Raw genomic sequence first — 19,361 nt, 5'->3', positions numbered from 1 at the left:
GGGCGCAGAGACAAGCCTGGGCTCACCCTGGCCCCTGCGTGTCAGAGAGGGGCAGCCACGGCTGGGCCCTTTGACCAGGAACCCCAGAATCCCTTAGGACATTAGGACAACACACAGAGCCGCACCTGCAACACCCTCCCTGCCCCCCCACGTCCCCCCCCCCCTGCATCCATGGGTGGAGCTTCCTCCCTGGAGAGCTTCATTTCACAAACAAATATTGGTCATGCGCCTGCAGGGCCCGGGTCAAGGGCAGGACGTGGCTTGTGCCCTCACGTGTTCCTGGTCAGGTGGGCGGTGGATTGCAACATGAGAGCCATCCCCAGCGTAAGGTGCCCTCCCAGAGTCCTGGGTGAGCAGAGGCTAGTGCTCCCTTCTGGGACGTGCTGCCACTGAGGAAGGAAGACCAGGGGAAGCTCCGCGGTCCTCAATCCATCCACCTCTTAGGTGTGCTGACCTGTGCTGGGTGCTTGGGGGAGGGGGGATGCTTCGCCTCCTGATAACGGAGGACCAAGGATAAATGGTCAGGAGCTCTGCACAGCGGGGACCATGACCTCCATTTTACAGGTGAGGAAACTGAGGTCCGGGAGGTAGAGTAACTTGCCCGTAAGCAGTGAAGTTAGGACTGGAGCCCGTGGCTGTGGGCAGTGCTGGGAGAACCCGGAGGCACTGTTAACCCTTCTTGCCTTCTCTACTAGGAGGAATCCCAGGTCTTCCAAACTCCACGCACCTTGTTTCCTCTTCCAGGAAGTCTTCCAGGATGGCCCCTCGACGCTCCACCACGATACACACCCTTTGCTCGCTCTTTCCTCTGCACCTGGCTTACCTTAGAGCAGCCCTTGTTGTTAGTCACTTGCCAGTGTCCCTGAGCTGTGGGCTAGTGGAGGGCAAGACCTGTGTCTTTCATTCTCAGGATCTGCAGCAGGGATCCAGGTGGGGGCCTGGAACATCCTGGGCTTGAAGGAAATACGTGAAACATGTGGATGGGAAAACAGTAGCAAGGGGAGAGGGGCTTCCTTTGGAAGGTGGGAGCTGAAGCTGGAGGGAACAGCTGAAGCTGGGGGGAGTAGGGCAGGGACCAGGGGACAGCTCCAGCAAAGGCCGGCAGAGAGCTGTGCCCGTGGAGTCCTGCCTGAGCAGGTGGGTGGCCTAGAGGGACAGGGTGGGAGGAACAGGATCAGACAGTGCTGGGCGGGTCCTGGAGCAGAGGCACCGCGGGACACGCCTTCCTTTAGCCTGGGGCAATCCTGGGCTGACCCTCCGGCCTGGGCAGAAGACGACCAGCAGAGGAGGGCAGCCGCACCCTGCCAGGCCTGCAGCCTCCGGAAGTCCTTCCAGTCTCTTACCTGAGGCCCTCAAGCTGCACCTGGAAAGGGTGTCCGCCCGCAGCGGGTGAGGGATGAGTGCCCTGTGCCCTCTGCCAGAGCTCCGGAGGGACACTTGCTGGAACCTGACAGCAGTGAGCTCAATGACTCATTCATTCATTTCTTCAGTAAATGTTTACGGGGCACCAGCTGGGTGCCTAGACCCCGCCTGGCCTACAAATTGGGGGAACCCTACCTAGAGGCCTGGCCTCTGGGATGCATGGGCGCCCCCCCACCCCCAAGTCCTGGGCTCAGAGCTCCTTTCCCACCATCTCCCCACCCACTCTGGGCCCTGCAGAGCAGCTCCCCCGGGGGCTGGGGACGGGGCTCGCTGGAGGAGGAGCCCCCGGCTGACCCACCCCAGAGGAGCCCGCGGGGTGGGGACAGCCTCAGTGGGGTGGAGGTGGGCCTCCGCAGCCCCGCCCGGGCCCCACACAGGCGGCTGTTCCCGGAATGGGGGTTTTAAACTTTTTTTTTTTGTTGGCGAATATGCATGTGGTCTTAATTATTTATACGCAGCACTTATCTCCCCCAAATGTTTTATCGGGATTCGGCAGATCCGAGAGCGCGAGATGGAAGCCCCGGCGGCGCGGGGGCGGGGAGGGGGCTGTAGGGGAGCAGCGGAAGCGGGGGTGGGAGTGGGGGCGGGGGCGGGGGCGCCGATCTGGGTGTCCCCTAAGTCAGCCCCGGCCGGTGGCCGAGGCTGGGGTGAGGGCGGAATGGACCTCACCCACGGTCGGTTTAACTCTTTCGGGCACGGACGGGCGGGGGCAACCGTAGTGAGCGGCCGGCCTGCGGGAGGCGGCGCCCGGGGTGGGTCTGGGCTCCGGCCTGCGCGGACCCGCCAGCAGGGGACGCTCGCAGAGGCCAGTTCGCCCCGTCGCGGCCCGGGTGGTCAGCAGCGCGGGGAGCCCCGCCTCTCGGCAAAGCCCGGGAGACCTTAGCAGGGTCCCAGCTCGTTTCTCGTGGGGCTGGGAAGAGGGGAGAGCGGGCGTGACCTCGGAACCCCGCGCCTCCTAACTCCCGGGCCTTAGTGCTCACCGGCCCCCGGAGACGGGCGCGGTCTTGCCCTGCCCATTCCGCAGCTGGGGAAAGCGGGTCGCGGAGCCGCACGTCTAAGGGCCTCCCGCCGAGCTGGGGCTGGTGCCCACGTGGACTCGGGCGGGTGGTCCTTCCTTCAGCTGCGCGAGGGGGGAGGGGGCCCCCTCCCTCGCTCCCCAGGGCCCCCCAGCTGCAGATGCCCTCCGTATGCCCCCTTCCTGGCCGTTTGGGCAGCGCCACTGGAGATTCCTGGAAGCGCCTCCCGGGCACACCCCCTCCCTGTCGCACCCGCCCACCCAGGCCTGCAGGATTTGCAGGGGGCTCAGAGGCCAAACTCCGCCACCCCCTCCAGGCCCCGAGGAACCTGAGCCTGGAGGGCCTGGGAGCTCCATACCCTCCCTCCCGCAGTGCCCAGCGCTCCCCGGCCTGAGGTCCTGCCGGCACCCAGGAGGCCCCAACGGGCTGCGGGGAAGGGCAGGGCGAAGCGTCGGGTGGGCTGGGAGGGCAGGCCTAGGGCTCCCGGAAACCCACCGAGGCGGGAGTGGACAGGGGGCATCGGGATCTGGATTCGCGGGTGCACCCTGAAGACTTCTGTGCCTGGGGGCTGCCCCAACCTCCTGAAGCCGCCTTGGGCTTGCGGAAGCCCCTCACCCAGAGTGCTGCGCGGATTCGGGCTGGGAGTGGAGAGGATTTCCTTGAACGCCCCAGTTAGGACCAGTGGGGGCTGAGCTCTTCTTGGACCCTCTGCAATCCTAGATGCCCGCCCTCGGTGGGGCAGAGTCGGGGAGGGGGAGCCTCATTCATGGCATACCCTGAATTTCAGCTCTGGCCACAGGGTCAGCCTCTCCCAAGGCTAAGCTTTTTCAAGAGGGAGGTTCCCGGAGCTCCCTGGCAGCCGCATGGTAATGGGTCTATCGATTAACAGCTCGGTGTGGGGGGGGCGCTTCAATGGGGGGCGGGGCAGGTGAGTTAGGGACCCAGCCCCAGGGAGAGGTTGCGGGAGGGAGGCCGGGAAGTCGGTAATTCCAGGCTGGGGAGGGTCTCCTGCCTCCCCAGGAGGGCGAGGATCCTCGCAGAGGCAGCCCTGGGGCCCCGGGTGCAAAGCGCCAGCTGGGCCCCCTGGGCCCCTGGAAGAATTGGTTCCCACCAGCCGACCTGTTCCCATAGCCAGAAGTTGCCATGGTGACCCCTCCCACCTTCAGCTACAGCTTTTCCAGTAAAACCACTGCAGAAATCCATACTTCCCGACAGGCACGCCCCCGGCCCCCCACCCCCCACTCTGCGAGGTCTGGGAGCTCCCAGGAGTTAACCCTCAGCTTGCCGGGTGTTGCTGTTTGGGGGCGTCAGGGGAGAGAGAGCCCACAACCGGGGAGGGGGGGGATTGGGGGGGTGAGGAGAGGGTGGACGGGGGAAAGGCCGGTCACCCTATCCCTCAGGGCCCTTGCAAGGGACTTGAACAACTCCAGGAAGCTGGAGGGGAGAAGGGAAGCTGTCTGGAGACTGAAGGCCCCGCCTTGGAGGCGTCTCCCCGGCACCAGGGCTGCTCTGCCTGGGACCCAAGGGCCCTCCCTGGGCTCCAGTTTTCCAACAGCGACTTCTGTGGGCGCCGTTGGTGTGGGGGTACCGCATCCACCGGCCTGGCCCGCCCCAGCTGGCCAGATTTCCTCTCCCTTCCTCCCAACACAGCGCTTTCCTAGAGGCCCAGGGGCCTCCGCTCCGTAGGGTGGGGGACCCTGCAGTCCCTTTGGGGGGCGCTGGATGCCCCCAGCCTGGCTTTTTGTCCGCAAGTCTGTGGGACAGAAGTCAGCCACAGCTCAGGGTCTCTGCTTCCCCCCCACCGGCCGGAAGGGAAGCTACGGATGAGGGGGAGAGGGGATCCACCCTGTTGCTCCCTAGGGACAAGGCCTGTGGTCTCTGCTGGGGGCAGGGTCCCTGGGGACCGCTGGGCTGCCTAGCCCTGGGGTCCGGCTCTGTGGCTCAGCCTGGCCTCCACTCCCAGAGCCATGAGCCGAGATGCTCTAATTGTTCTCTCTGTAGCCGGGGATGAATAATTGAGAGGTCTTTGAAGAGAATTAATTAGCCCGTTTATTGACTGTAAATGCTTTGCTGCAGATGATGAAGGGAAGGCTTACCGCCTGTGCGGGCTGCCTGCTGCCGAGGGCCCCCGGCTGGCCACTTCGGGTGCATCCAGGGTCTCCTCCATGTGACCAGGGCTCAGCCTCTGCCTGGGAGCTGCCCCCTTTTCCCTGAGAAAGGAGGCGGTGGCCGAGCCCCTACGTCCCGGCCTTCCCGGCCTCCTGCTGCAAGGTCCTCTTCCCTTTCTCTTCTAGGAGGCAAGATAAGGGCTGTGCTCCCTGCCAGGAGCACGGCTGGGGTCTGTCCCCTGTGGGGAGCGCTTCCCCCAGCACTCCGGACTCCTCTCCTGGGGCCAGGCTCCTGGCAGGGTCCCAGGACCTTCAAGGGGAGAGGCATCCCGGGCAGGGGATCGGTTGTGGGGCTGGCTCTGGGCTCCACGGGTCTCTGTCCATGCTGCACCATGATCCTTATTGTACCCCAAATGTCCATGCGCTGGTGGGACCGGGGGGGTGGGGCTTGGGCGGCGCGGACAGGGGCAGCTGCTGGGTGGGTGCTAGTTGTTCATAGTAACAGGAGACACTTGCGCACCTTTCACCGCACGCCAGGCCCTGGCACATCATTGGACTCCGTCGGTCCTCCCACAGAGCCCATTAGACCTGAGAGGGCAGAGCGTGGCCCACGGGGCTTCAGTGCAGAGCGCAGCACAGGCAAGGGCTTAGGGAGGGAAGGGAGGAAGGAAGGGGGCGGGGAGGAAACTGAGGGGCGAAGCTGGGCTCATAGGAACCTTTTGTGCACTAGAGGACCCACGCTCTGATGTGTCTCCCAGCCCCGGGAATTGGCATCTCTGGGCCCCAGGCCATGCCCAGGGGTCAGCTCCTACCGTGCAGCCACTGGGCACCAGTGAACGCAAGGAGGCCAAGAGCGAGCTGGCTTCGGAGCCCCAGGCCTGCAGCTGTGGGCTTTGGGTTGGGGAGGGGAGACCTCGCTGGGGAGCGGGCTGGACTTGGTCCTGGTGAGCTATGACAGGGCTGGAGCTAACCCACAGCAGGTGGGGTGGGGGACAGCGATGGAGCCTGTGACAGCTCCCATGGGGTGGAGGGGGGGGCGATGCAATGGAGTGACTCGGTCCCTTGTGGACCTGGGGAGAGGGCCAGAGGAGTGGAGATGACCCCGGGGTCACCTCAAAGGAGGACCTGTGTCGGCAGGGGAGGTGGCTCTGGCAGCCCAGAGCAACCCCCTTCCCCCACTGCCGGGGAATGAAGACCACCCCCCCCGGCCCCCGTCACCCCACCCCCCACCCCCCACTCCCCCCCAATCCCGCCAGAGCTCCCACTGTCCTTCCATACCTACCCTCTGTGCACTGTGCGTCCCTGGGACACTGTCCTGTGGGGGCCACCACTGTCCTGTGGGGGCCACGTCAATGGACTCCCTCTTCCGGAGCCTTCAGTTGGGCCTCTGGGATCTGCCTGCTCTCCTCTGGCCATGGCTGCGGGGGAGGCCCCTGGCCAGCCCATAAAGGCTTCTGCAGCCAAGAGGAGAAGGTGGGTGATGCTGAGCGCACAGGGCCTGGGAACAGGTGGCACACGAGGCGGGAGCTGCCTATTTATTTATTAATTTGTTTGACAGAGAGAGAGCACAGGTCGGGGGGGCAGAGGGGGACGGAGAAGCAGGCCACGTGCCGGGCCGCCTCTGCTCACTCACTGCATATCGCTGGTCAAAGCGAGGCCGGCGGTGCTGTGGTCTGATGGTTTGTGTCTCTCCAAAACCCGATCCCGACGGTACATCGACCCCGGACTTTCAGCCTCCCACACTGGGGAGCACACGCCTGTGGCTGGTAAGCCCCCAGCCTCTTGTCTGTGACCGCTGCTGCCTGGACAGCCGGAGGAAGACCCATGGTTGTGCCCGGAGCCAAGGACCTGGCTGGATAGTTCTGTTAGACGGGAGGGAAGGGGCGGGACCGCACACCCCTGTTTTTCATTATGAAAATGGCTTTGAGGAACTTGGAAAGCATAAGGGGGCAGGAGGGCACCATGAGTGCCCGCAGAACGCCGCCCAGATTCCATGCTTACTAGTGTCGGCCGTGTTTGTGTGATCAGTCAGCTTGTCCTGGTAAGGTGGTTTTTTTTTTCTTTTTTTTTTTTTTAGATTTTATTTATTTATTTGACAGACAGAGATCACAGTAGGCAGAGAGGCAGGCAGAGAGAGAGGAGGAAGCAGGCTCCCTGCCGAGCAAAGAGCCGGATGCGGGACTTGATCCCAGGACCCTGGGATCATGACCTGAGCTGAAAGCAGAGGCTTAACCCACTGAGCCATCCAGGTACCCCCCTGGTAAGGTGTTTTAAGGCTTTTTAAAAATCAAGGTAAAATATACACCACGTAAAATTTGCCACTTCGGTCATTTGTAAGTTACAGGTCAGTGGCATGAAGGACACTCGCCGTGCCCGGCAGCCATTACCACCGTCCGTCCCCGGGACATCTCCATCTTCCCGAGTGGACCCTGTCCCCATAAACACGGACTTCCTGTGCCCTCCCCCAGCCAGCCCCTGGCCCCCCACCCGCTGTGTATTTGACCAACCCAGATAGTTCAAGTAAGAGAAATCAGGCAGGGGCGCCGGAGTGGCTCCATCTGTGAAGTGCCTTGGGCTTGGATCATGATCTCAGAGTCCTGGGATCGAGCCCCATCTGTTTCTCGCTCTTCTGCCCCTCTGTGCTTTCCCTCTCTCTCAAATAAATAGATGAAAGTCTTAAAAAAAAAAAAATAGAGAGAACTCAGACAGCATTTGTCCTTTCGTGCCTGGCTTATTTCACTCAACATCTTGTCCCCCGGGGCCACCGCGCTGCCGCTGGTGTCCGAGCTGCCCTTTTTCTGAAGGCTGAATACCGTTCCATCATCGTGTGCACCGACCACGCTGAGTCCCGTCATCTGCTGATGAATAGTTGGGTTACTTCTCCCTCCTGGCTGCTGTGAATCACGCTTTTGTGAACATGGGTGTGCAAACATCTGTTCGAGGCCCGGCCTTTGGTTCTTCTGGGAGCATCCCTGGGAGCGGGACTGCTGGATCTTGCGGTCAGTCCAGGTTTTGCTTTTTGAGGACCTTCCAAGCTGTTGTCTACAGTGACCTCGGGAGCTCCCATTCCCGCTCACCCGCCCAGGATTCCGATTTCTCCACGTCCTCGCTGGTACCTGCTACTTTCTGGGTCATTGTTGTTTAATTTAATATTTTAAGGAGTAGTCATCAGAGGCACCTGGGTGGCTCAGTGAGTTAATCCTCTGCCTTCAGCTCAGGTAGTGATCTCAGGGTCCTGGGATGGAGCCCCACATCGGGCTCTCGGCTCAGCAGGGAGCCTGCTTCCCCACCCCCGCACTTGCCTCTCTGCCAGCTTGTGATCTCTCTCTCTGTCAAATAAATAAATAAAATCTTAAAAAAACAACAAAAAAAGAATAGCCATCATAATGAGTGTGAACTGTGTCTCACGGTGGCTTGGATTTGCCTTTCGATCTGTTGACTTCAGCTGGTTTCAGACAGGTTTCTGGTTCTCGTAGCTGGTACTAGTTAGGGGCAGTGGGGTGAGTGGCGGTGACAAGGGAACCAGTCACGGTGTTGTGGCTTGTGGAAAAGTTCACTTCTCTTTCACGGACCAGCCAGGGTGGATGCTCCGTGTCAGGGGAAGCGCTCCTCCTTCCTGGGACCCAGGGGGTTGGCGGCTCTGTCCGCTCAAGGAGGAACACCTGGGGCGCTCGGCCCTCCCGCAGGAGGAAGGAGCCCAGCTCCGACAGCATCTTACCGCAGAGCACCCGTGCTGCAGGAGGGGCCGGGAGCGTGCCAGGGCACAGAGGAGGAGAGAATGAGCCGCGGACGTTTCCAGCTGGAAGGCGCCGCGCCCCACCCCCATGTCCTGCTGCACAGACGGGACCCCATGCTGAGCTCAGGGCTTCGGGGAGGACCCAGGCCATGGCCTCGAGGGTGCTGGTGGGGGGCAGCCTCCATGAGGGTGGGAGTCAGGACCCCATTGCATTAGGCCCAGGCCCACCGTGCCTGCCCACGGCCTCCCTCTTTCTTCCAGGGCCCGGGAGCACTGCTCAGGGCTCGGCTCTCGAGGGGCCCCAACCCTCCTCTCCATGTTGCTTCTCCGGCTGGGACGAAGGCAGCTTCCCAGGAGACCCATCCTCAGCCAGGCCTTCTTGACTGCAGGCTCCTCTGCTCTGGACGCCAGCTCCCGTGGAAAGCCTGCTGCGAGCCAGGTGCCCGCTCCCCGCGCACTGTCCCCATTCAACCTCCCAACAACCCAGCGAGGCGCGCATGGCTCACGACGCTCCCTATGGGGTGAGGACGCGAGGTGGGGTGGGCAGATGGTGTGCCCAAAGGCATATGGCTAGGGTTCGAGGGCACGTTGACACCTGAAGCGGGACCTCTGGAGCCCAGGGGTCCCTGCCAGGGTACGGTGGGCATTGCTGGGTCACTGCCAGGGAAGTCCTGCCCTCTCCCTTGGCCCAAGACTTGGAGAGCTGTTTGGGGGCCGGGGGTGGGCGGCATCGGGGACTGCAGGATGCTGGGGACGCCGGGAGGTGACAGTGTGGAGACCCACTTCTCTCCCAGGGTGTGTTTGGAGACCGATAGCATCTTGGAAAGGGGAATTCGTTGCCCAAGAAGGCTGCTGTGGGGTTCAAAATACAGGCTTCCTTCCTTCTGGGAAGGAGGAGGGTTGAGGAAGAAACCTCCCAGCCCTGTTCTCTGCTAAGCGGATTTCGGTTAAAACTCTGCCTCCCAGCCTGACCCAAAAGGCCTCGGGCGCAGCTCTGAGCCTTTCTCCAGTCCGAGAGGCCCGGGTCTCCCGAGACTCCAGATCTGTGTGCAGCCGGAGGCAGACCAGGCGGGGTCTCTGGCCTGCTCAGTGCCCATGGCCCCAGGCTCCCTTCAACAGAGGACTTTGTTTCTTTCCCTGTGGCCCGTAGGATGCGGGAAGAGGTCAGTAGAAGGGAGACAGAGTCAGAGGGGTGTGGATGTCCACCCCTGCCCACCCCCAGGGCCCCTCTGTGCCACAGGAGGCCCCCTGCTGCAGGAGCTGGGAGTGGGGCTGGGGCCAAGTGGGCAGGGCCCCGCTGGGCCCGCGGGAGGGTGGAGAGGGCCCTGGGGAAGGGAGTTACCAGCAGCCTGCTCTGCGGAGACCCCGGGAGGCCCTCCTCCGTTCCGGTAATGACAGAACGGGGTGGGATGCCAGCTTCTGCCTCCAGGGCCCAGGCCCTCCCCTCGGCTGTCTCCCACCTGCTCCCCCACACTCCCTCCTGCCCCACCGCGCCCCTCCCCTCCCTGGAAGGTGCAGAGCTGGGGCTTGCACACCCAGACAGGCGCGGCAGGGCCACTCTCCGTGATGACTTGAGCCGGTGGAGGTCCCTGCCCAGGTTGGTGGCCCCTGCTGAGGGGTTGGGGATATGATGCCAAGGACAAAGGCAAAAGGAAATTAAGTTTCCTTATAACTTACAGCCCATTGACAAGACCTTGGGACCGGCCGAGTGACCTTCATCTGGAAGTCAGCTGCCTCCACGTTAGTACTTCGTGTCGAGCAAAGGGCAAACGTATCTTAGTCCTAGCCTGACCTCCAGGACCCCGTAAGTCTACTTTAACATATAAAAATTCCTTTGGAAACTTCCTTTATCTCTGCTGCCTGAGATACCCGTTGGCCATCACCCCGGGCATATGACCCGCCGATATACATCTGAAGTCTCATGACTCAGGTTTGGCTAGACGGTAGTAAATGACCTTTTCCCAACACCAGCCGGCCCCTCCAGGTCCTGCAAACCTGCTTCCAGAATTCCTCAGAGACTCACGCTCTCCCTAACCGCCTCCCCAACTAGAGAACACGTCATAGGTCACCGCTCCTGACCCCAGCACAGCTCTTTTCTGTCCACGGGTCCTGTCTCCGTACTTTAATAGAATCACCTTTTTGTCCTGACGACATCTCAAGAATTCGTTCTTGGCCGTTGGCTTCGAACCCTCACATCTCTCCTACACACAAGCACTAATCGTCCGGTGGCCGGGGCCGGGGGTCTCCCAGGGAGACGGACAGGGATCCCCTCGGCGCTCCCTGGGACCCCGCGCTCCTCCACTCTGCAGCTGGCAGACGGGGCCAGGGCTGGGCTCGCCCCCAACCGACGCTTCCTCCCCAGCCTCCGTCCCCGACTCATCTCCCTCCCATGGAGGCCCTTGGGCAGGCTCCCAGGGCCGATGGGGTGGCCCCCTCTTTTCCCAGGAAGAGGAAGGAAGGCCGAGAATCTGGGAGCCAAGCCTCCATCCCCACTCTTTCTATGGCCAGAAGCTGCACCCTGTGACCTGGCCTCCTGGACACCAGCCATCTGGGGGGGACAGTGGAGATGGTCCCCAAGGAGGACTCCTCGTCGGGGGGGGGAGAACATCTGCCCTCTTTAGGGGTCTGAGGGCCAATGTCTGCCGTGCCCTGCAGCTCCCTGCGGCCAAGGGGAGGGGCCAGGCTCTCCCGCTTCCCCTGAGGCTCCATTGTGGTCCTTTGCTCTCTGGCCGGCACAGCAGGCCTTGCCCAGCCCCAGGGGCAGGCTGTTCCAAGGACCCTCACCTTGGCCCTAGAACCCCACCCCCTACTAGGCTAGAGAAAAGGCCTTCTGAGAGCAGGGAGTGGGGGCTGGGCTGGAGACTGCTGCCTTTCAGCTCCCAGGGGGAGGGCTATGCCAGCCATGATGCTAACATGTGTTGATGAGCCCCCCACCCCCAGCCAGTCACCCCCACTCCAGCTGAGATGCCTGCTAGTGGAGCCCCGTGGCCAGGAGGCAGGCTGCCAAGGCAGGAGGTTGGTCTCCGGCCGGCCTGCTGCGGGGAGGGGCGCCAGTGGCTTTCAGAGCATTTCACCCTGGTAAGAGGACAAGGAGCAGGCAAAGGCGTGAAGGGGCCAACGGTGGTGGTCCCGCACTCCCCAACAAACAGCGAGGTCACGCGCCATGTCCAGAGGTCACTGACCTAAAGCAGACCGGCTCCTTCGTTGATCTGGCAACTGTGTGCCTGGGGTCCGTGGAGAGCGGGCGCTGCTCTGGGGAGACGCACCCCTGCCAGAGAGGCGAGGCTGAGAGTGAGGTCGAAGGACTAAGGAGAGCTGGTTTGGGGGACCGAGGCGAGGGACAGGTGGCTGACGGAATTCCAGACCTGGTTAAGGCAGGCTCCTCGTGGAGGTGATTGGGCCACGCAGTGAGGGGTGAGCCACGGAAAACAAACGTGGGGGGACCACGGCCCTGGGGGGGACGCTGCTCTGGGTGTGTGCTCTGGGCACTGCCAGGGGGCCCGAGACTCCGGGCAGCAAGGTGGGAGGCAGGCGGGGAGGACCTCGTGGGAACCTTGTGGTCACCCGAGCCGTGGGCAGGGTGGAGGACCCCTAGGTGGGCGATGCAGGGGCCCCGGGGAGAGTCCCGAGGTGCTGGGAAGTGGCCGCCTCTGGGTGCCTTTTGAAAATACTATTATATTTCCACCTTATTTGCATTAAGAAAAAACAAAAAGCAGAAACAATGGTCTGTGTGTCCTGTGCTGGTAGGGGCCCGGGGGCCTGTGGGTGCACCTGAGACGGGAAGTGGGTAGGGCAAGAGGCCCCAGGGGACACAGGGCGTCTCCGAGGTGCTCCGCAGAGCCCAGCGGTCTCCTTCAGCGCCGCGGTCCAGGTGCCACCGGGGCACACCCCGAGCCAACATGCAGAACTAAGCCAAACCCCAGTGAGGGGCAGTAAGAGGGAAACAGGCTATTTACGTAAACTGTCACTCCCTCATCCGGGGAGGCCCCGGGGTGGGGGCAGGGAATGATGACTATTCTAGGGGACCCCGGGCTCACCTCTCCTAACGTCCCCCTGTTGGAAGGGGAAGGAGCAAAACAGCCCCCTTGGAAGGTAGACTTTTTGCCGCAGCCAAAGTCATTTGCTAACGAGGCTCGGCACGCGAGGCTGATCCAACCCAAATGGTGCAACTTTTGTGTCTGTTTTTGTTTTTTTGGGATTTTATGTTTAAGTAATCTCTAGCCTCAACAGGGGGCTCAAATTTACAACCCCCGAGATCAAGAGTCTCTGACCCAGCCAGCCAGGCGCTCCCGGATGGCGCAACTTTTGATCCCAAGCAAGCCCTTGCTCAAAGTCCTGGCGCTGACTTTCCCGGGGGCTCAGAGGCCAGCTCTCAGCCAGGCCTTCTGCAAAGCTTTTAAGGACTAGGGGTGCTCCCTCCTGAGTTAACAGCTCTGCTGAGCTAAGAGAGGCACCAGCTGCGAACTTTCCAGGAGCTCCCCCTGCAGCGGAGGGGGGAGCGCCGGGCTCTGCCCAGCACCCAGAACCCTGTTTAGTTTTGTGACGGACATCAGCTACTCAGCTCCCCTTTTGTGAGACAAGCGGATCGGTGTGCCCCCCCCCATCCCTCCACAGTCCTGAGGCCTCGCTGAAATGTATATGTAAATCCTTACTACCGCCCTCAAAAAAAAAAAAAAAAAAACGAAAAAAACAAAACAAATCTCGCTTTTCTCTTATTCTTGATCTTTGTACCTAAACAGTCAATGCCAAGGCTTTGTTAACGGGTCTGAGCACCCCTCACCTGTCCTCAGTCCAAGCCTGGGGACTTGGTGGAACCCTACTGAGACCAAGAGCCATCTCTCGCCCCCACCACCCCCTCGCAAATGTTCCCCCAGAGTCCGGCAGTTGACTTGAAGACATCACTCGTGGCGGGGGTGGGGGGCTCATTCTTCTTCTTCAGTGCCTCCCTGGGGAGGCTGCCAAGTTCAGTGAAAGAAACAACCGAAAGAAGGCATCTCGTGAAATTCCAATTTCTTCAACGGCGAGTGTTGCTTCAGTGTAAGTATATCCGTGCGATGGGTAGGGGCTACGTAAACTAACGACTATTCCTTATGGATCGGAAATTCATGTTTGCCTGCGCTCCTCGTGTTGTCTCTGACGACCCCTAGCCCCCTCTGCCCCAGAGCTTCTCTTGGCCTCGAAGCTGTATTTTTTATCATCCTGTCTTTCCCAGAGCTGAAACGGCTGCTGCTTTTGGCATTTTTATAGCTTGATAGTGACAGTGGGGAAAAAAGCTCCTGTCGGCCGGATGATTGAAAACTCAGCTACAAAGCGAATCATTTGCCTTCTTTGGGCGCGGTCGGAGGGCTAGGACGGATTCCCCGGAACACCTCTGCGGCTTGCGAATGTCACCTGAGTGTCTGTGCGTCCTCAGAGTTGTCCCGCTGATGCGGGACGCCCACGAGTACTGCGCCCCCTTTGCGGCCGGAGTGGAAGTGTCTTCCGTGCTTGGGACCACGCAGTGACGTTTATTCCCAATAATTATGTTGTGGAGGGTTCTCGGTACTTGACGGCTACGATTGCAGTAAAATTTATATTCCACAGAATGATGACGATGTTCGGCTACTAATGAGTTTATTATTTTTGTTTGTTTGTGTTTTAGAACCATGGAAATAAAATTTACTCCCAACAATAAGGCTGCAAGTTGATGTCCCCAAAACTAACCGTAAATAATAAATGAAATAACAGAATGTCTGTAAAACACATTAAAAAAAAAAACACATAAAACAGCCTTCTCGGAAAAAGTGGGCTCTCTGTGTCTCCCCTGCTGGGGCTGGGAGGTGGGGGTGGGGGGTGAGGAGCCCAGACCAGCCTTCAAGGTCAAGGTCGCTGGGTTGGCCTCAGGAGGACTCTGCCAGCTGGGGAGAAGTTGGTCCACATGTCAGAACCTCCTAACCTGGGAAGTGGGGACAGAAAGACGAGCTCGGAAGGGCTGGCCGTGAGTGCACGTGGTGACCTCCCTCTGGATGGTCCCCGTAGTGGTTTCCTGGGGCCTCGGGACGAACTACCACAAAGTGGGGGAGGAGGAGGGCTTAAGACAACGGAAGTCGATGTCGATGCTGTCGTGGTTTGGGAGACCAGAAGTTCAAAACCGTGATGTGGGGAGGGCCGTACTCCCTCCAAAGGCTCCAGCAGAGAACCCTTCCTCTTCCAGTCCGGTGGCCCACGTGTTTCTTGGCTCGTGGCCTCGAGGATCCTCCAGCCCGTGCCTCTGTGGTCTCCGGTCTCTCTCTGTGTCTCTGTGGCTCTCGCTACTTGGTCCCTCGTAAGGGCACGGGTCGTTGGGTCAGGGCCCATTCCGATCCAGGATAATCTCATTCAAGCTCCTTAACTTAATGGCATCGCCGAAGACCTTTTTCTCAAACAAGGTCACATCCTTGGGTTCTGGGTGGACGTATGTGGGGGAGGGTCCATTGCCTCCACTACGCCGACATCATCACCATTGTCACCGTTCATCCCGGTCCCGGTTAGAGGTATGCTGGAAAAGTTGAGAGGAACCAGCCCTGAGGATGAAATGAAGCAGGAGGCGACCCCAGGGGACCGTGGGTTCCATCCACAGAAGGGAATATCCCCCAGGCTTAAAGAGAGTGGGACTCGGGGCACCTGCTGCGGTGGGAGGAACCTGGAGGACAAGAGGCCGGTCACGAAAGGATTCCCTGGCCTGCGGTGTCTGGAGTTCAAGTTCAGAGAGACAGGGCGCCTGGGGCTGGGACAGTGCTGAAGCCATTCCTGCCTCACGGGGCACCCACTCAGGGCGTCGATGACTCAACCCTCGGACCTGCTCTCTTCCTACCCTGAGCGCACGCGCCTACGGGTCAGCCGAGCCCGACGGCCCAGGGCCCCAGCCCTGCACGCGGCCTCCTGCTTCCAGGCCTTGCCTGGGCCTTCCGCTCCTCTTGGGAGGTCTTTCTTCTCTCCTCTGCCTGGACGCCGCTGGCTGCAGGACCCCCTCCCTCGCCGTGCTCGTCCTTCCCTCTGCCCGCTCTGGGAGCGGTCTTCGTCCTGGCGTGGCTCTCAGCACCTGATGGTGGCTTGTTCCACTCCCCCGCCAGCCTGGGTCCCCCGCAGGGTCCCGGACCTCGTCATTCTGCTCTGAGATTCGAGCCTCCGGCTTGAGCTGCTGCTGGCAAGAGCTCGGTTCCTGATGCTCAGAGGAACGAATCGACAGAAGGCAGGTGTCTGGCCCGGCGGGGGGCTGGCCGGGACCTGGGACCTCTTAGGATTCTGCTATTGTGAGGTCGCCCTGAGTTAGAAGTCAGGCCCTCATTCACCCTAAAGATACAAATGTTGGGATCCAGAGGGGCACGTGCACCCCAGTATTTACAGCAGCGACGTCCACGATAGCTCAACTTACGGAAAGAGCCAAGATGTCCTTCAACAGAAGAATGGATGAAGAAGATGTGGTTTGTATGTACAATGCAAAGTGACTCAGCCGTCCAAAAAACCAAACCTTGCCATTTGCGACGACGTGGATGGAACCAGAGGTATTACGCTGAGCGAAAGAAGTCCAGAGACCGACAAATACCGTAAGGCTCCACTCATATGAGGAATTTAAGGAACAAAACAGAGGGGCTTCGGGGAAGGAGGGAAAAGTAAAACAAGACGAAATCAGAAAGAGAGACAAACGATAAGAGACTCTTTTTCTCTTTTCCCCAAGATTTTGTCTATTTATTTGACAGAGCACAAGCCGGCGGAGCAGCAGAGGGAGAGGGAGAAGCATGTTCCCACTGAGCAGGGAGCCCGATGGGGGACTGGATCCCAGGACCCGGGGATCACGACCTGAGCCGAAGGCAGAGGCTTCACCAAGAGCCACGGGATGCCCCATTAGAGAAACAACCTGACAGTTCCTGGGGGGGGGCGTGGGTGGGGGAAGGGGGACTGGGTGCTGGGCACCTCGGAGGGCCCGTGATGCATGAGCACCGGGTGTTACTTACAACTGATGAGTCACTGACCCCCGCCTCTGAAACTCATAACATACCCTATATTCATCAACTGAATTTAAATAAAAAATAAAAGACAATACTGTTTAAAAAAAAAAAAAAAAAAGGGAATTCAGGCCCCTGGCAGCAGCCGCTGTTTCTGGGGCCGCTAGAGGGAGACCTTCACAGCCTACGCCTGGCCTCCCACTAGGCCAAGGCTGGGAGGGGGGTTGGCTGAGAGCAGCAGCGGCCCTGCTGGGCCTTGGTGAGAATGAGCAGGGAGAGTGTGTGTGCGTGCGTGTGTGTGCGTGCGTGTGTGTGTGTGTGTGCATGATCGCGTGCAGCCTGGGCCAGAGGGTCTGTGGGCAGCGAGGCCCCTCGTGCACTGCCGGGTGGCCTGGCTTCCTGCGGGTCTGCCTTCCGGATGGTGGGCAACACTAAGAAGCTGGCGGTAGGGTGGGCGGTGCCACTGGGACAGGGAGGGCAGCAAATTAGAATCAGCAATCCGGCATTACGGGAGGACATGTATTTGGCGCTTTTCTGTGCCCAGTGCTGTTCTCAGCATTCTGGGCGTATTTCTTTTTTAAAGGTTTATTTATTTATCCGAAGAGGGGAGAGAGAGAGAGAGATTGAGATCACAAGCAGGGGGGAGGGGTAGAGGGAGAAGCAGGCTCCCCGCTGAGCAGAGAGCCCGATGTGGGACTCGATCCCATGGACCCTGGGATCATGACCTGAGCCGAAGGCAGACTCTTAATCGACTGAGCCATCCAGGCGCCCGCCCAGAGCTTTAAGTAAGGTCAGAGCTGGGACTTGAACCCATGGAGGGGGAGCCAGGATTTGGGTCCCACAGCACTAAGGGAGGGAGCCGTCTCAGGGCACAGCCAGGGAGGTCCAAGATAGCCCTTGGGGATCCCCTGTGCCTGGCTTTGGATTCCAGCTCTGCTGCCCGCCAGCCGAGTGTCCTTGGGCAAGACCCCACACTTCTCTGAGCCCTTCCTCCTCCTCTATAAGCTGGACTGGGGACCCTCCTCTCATGGAGCTATTTAGAGGTTTAACTGAGACACAGGATGTAAAGGGAGCAGACTCTGGGGCTCTTGTTAGGGTCCTTGGTGTGTGGCCACAGGGCTTTTGTATGTGTCTGTGTGGATCTAAGATGCCCATTATAATGCTCGTGCTCCCCCGGCCGTGGACTTGTCTTTGCTTTCCGCTCCCGCTGCTGCAGGGCTGGCTTTAGAGGGTAAGACCCAGAAGGGACCCACACTCCTAAGGATCCTATGCGGGGCTTGATGCTTGGCTGTCATCATTGGGAAATTCTCCATACCACAGGGTGCCTGGGGGGCTCAGTGGGTGAAACCTCTGCCTTCAGCTCAGGTCATGATCTCAGGGTCCTGGGATCCAGCCCCGCATCGGGCTCTCTGCTCAGCAGGGAGCCTGCTTCCCCCTCTCTCTCTGCCTGCCTCTCTGCCTACTTGTGATCTCTGTCAAATAAGTAAACACAATCTTTAAAAAAAGAAAGGAAATTCTCCATACTTTCTGAAGCCTGGGCCGGGCATATTCACTCCGCACGGGCCCTGCTCTCGTTGCGGCCGGGTTAGTGCTCCGGGTTCTTTCCTCGATTCCTGCTTCTACCCTGGGTTGTTTTCAGGGACCCCCGAGGCCTCCCGGCACCTCTAGTTCCCTTGGGTGCATGAGATCTCAGCCAGGCGGAGCTCAGCCTAAGCTTTGCCCCGTCTGGGCCCAGAAATCCTCCTGCTTCAAACGAAGCCTCTGTGCCAGCCCCAACCATTCACCCACCTCCAGCCCCACATCTCAGAGCACACACAGCATCTGGGCCCCCAGGGAGCCGAAGGGGAGGCACACAGGCGGGGGCTTTCAGCCGGCAGTGCTCATCCTCGGCCCCCGGCTCCCGGGCTGGGGACCTGCCCTCTGGCCCAGCCTGACCGTCCAGGGTGAATGACCTTCGGGGCAGGCCGTGTTCTGGGAACAGGTAGTGCTCGGGCCAGCAGGGAAACCAGAGCTGGGGCCGAGCTGGAGGTCTCTCTGAGGTCCACCCAGGCCGGTGGGATTGCCCCGGATGCTGTGCACACTCTGCAGTTACAGACCATCCAAGCGTCACCTGAGGTCACTGCGTAGGAAGGAGTGGGGGCTGGCCTTTTCTACCTGCCCCCCCACCACCGCTGAAGCCTGGTCGGGCGGTGTCCCTCACCCTGGTTTGCCCTCTCTGACGTGAGAAGTCGCCCCACCCTGGGTCTGCCATAGTTCTCAAGGCGGACATCAAAGAGATGTGGGGACTACGGTCCCTCCTCCTTTCCATGCTTCCTTCCCTCCATGTATCCCCTCAACAATCCGTCATCAGACAACTATGGCGTGGACGGCCCACAGCCACAGAACGTCAGGGCTCGCCCCTGTCCACCCCGCAGCGTGGACACCTGCTGCTCCCCCCACCCCCTTCGCCTTCCCCATTGACCCAACTCCAGCCGCAGAGCTAGGCTGGGTCGTGACCCCCGTGGTCACAGTAATCTGGGACTCACATCGCACCGCTCGGGCCGGCGGGGGCCCACAGATGCCAATCCTGGGCTTCCGTTTTGCCAGAAGGAGACTCACTTCTCCTGTTGGCCTTGGACCCCCCTGAGACACACGACTCCCCAGGCACTTGCAAGCCTGCAGAGAGCCTGTCGCGGACCCAGTCAGACCCCCGAAGCAGGGCGCCCCTCCTTGGCTGCTGCTCTGGAGGGGTGAGACGTGCGGGAGCCCCGAGCTGGTGGATGCTCCCGGGTGTTTAAGTCACGTTGAGCTTGTTTACTCTAGTCCGTTCCACTGCCCCGGGGGGACAGTTCTCCACGCTCCCAGGCTGGGGACCTGCTCACCTGCCCTGAAAAGAGCCCCCAGCCATGGGGCCCACTGCTGGATGAGGCAGCCTGCTTGATTTCTGGAACATTCTACCTCGGGAGAGGACTAATAGTTGCCCCACATCTGCCATTTTACTTCTCTGACCTTTCTGCCCTGGCTCTCAGGTCCTGGCACGTGCCGCGTCCCAACTCTCGGAATGCTCTGCTGTCCCCATTCAGGGACACCAGCTCAGAGTCCTGGCTGGGGGTCACCCCCTTTGGCATCTCTCCAG

The 19,361-nt window shown here is 60.5% G+C and overlaps 1 protein-coding gene and 1 long non-coding RNA gene across 6 annotated transcripts; one reads left to right on the top strand and one right to left on the bottom strand.

Moving 5' to 3' along the window:
* The first annotated feature begins 205 nt into the window (after positions 1-205).
* Positions 206-14,079, top strand: LOC123393522. Of its 4 annotated transcripts, none has more exons than XR_006608320.1 (5): positions 207-564; positions 8,544-8,803; positions 9,249-9,879; positions 9,962-13,319; positions 13,530-14,079. It is a non-coding gene; the product is annotated as an uncharacterized LOC123393522 (long non-coding RNA). The 4 variants fall into 4 exon arrangements; XR_006608321.1 differs by having other exon boundaries at positions 8,544-9,445; positions 9,795-9,879; XR_006608319.1 differs by having other exon boundaries at positions 8,544-9,879; positions 9,962-10,086; positions 13,022-13,319.
* LOC123393521 lies at positions 4,439-6,580 on the bottom strand. 2 transcript variants are annotated; one of them, XR_006608317.1, is made up of 3 exons: positions 6,180-6,577; positions 5,829-6,000; positions 4,439-5,134 (listed from the first exon to the last, which is right to left on the bottom strand). XR_006608317.1 is itself a non-coding variant. In XM_045085805.1 (3 exons), the coding sequence occupies exons 1-3, from the start codon at positions 6,539-6,541 to the stop codon at positions 4,617-4,619; spliced, it is 690 nt and encodes a 229-aa protein (XP_044941740.1). In that variant the 5' UTR covers positions 6,542-6,580; the 3' UTR covers positions 4,439-4,616. The 2 variants fall into 2 exon arrangements, 1 of the variants encoding a protein (XP_044941740.1); XM_045085805.1 differs by having other exon boundaries at positions 4,439-4,728; positions 5,829-6,044; positions 6,180-6,580.
* Positions 14,080-19,361: the final 5,282 nt, after the last annotated feature.

Source organism: Mustela putorius, unplaced genomic scaffold, assembly GCF_011764305.1.
Source record: "Mustela putorius furo isolate JIRA1106 unplaced genomic scaffold, ASM1176430v1.1 tig00000873_pilon_pilon_pilon, whole genome shotgun sequence".
NCBI classification, from domain to species: Eukaryota; Metazoa; Chordata; class Mammalia; order Carnivora; family Mustelidae; genus Mustela; species Mustela putorius.
Note: the sequence above shows the minus strand (reverse complement) of the source record. Positions and strands in the feature narration are given on the sequence as shown.

What these genes read in the sequence shown, in the direction of transcription:
- LOC123393521 (XM_045085805.1), bottom strand. Translation starts at nt 6,541, where the DNA reads ATGGAATCTGGGCGGCGTTCTGCGGGCACTCATGGTGCCCTCCTGCCC. An exon ending in GCTTTGACCAGCGATATGCA is followed by an intron (nt 6,045 to 6,179) that starts GTGAGTGAGCAG and finishes ACCTGTTCCCAG; the next exon opens with GCCCTGTGCGCTCAGCATCA. An exon ending in GGACGCACAGTGCACAGAGG is followed by an intron (nt 4,729 to 5,828) that starts GTAGGTATGGAA and finishes CTTGCCTCCTAG; the next exon opens with AAGAGAAAGGGAAGAGGACC.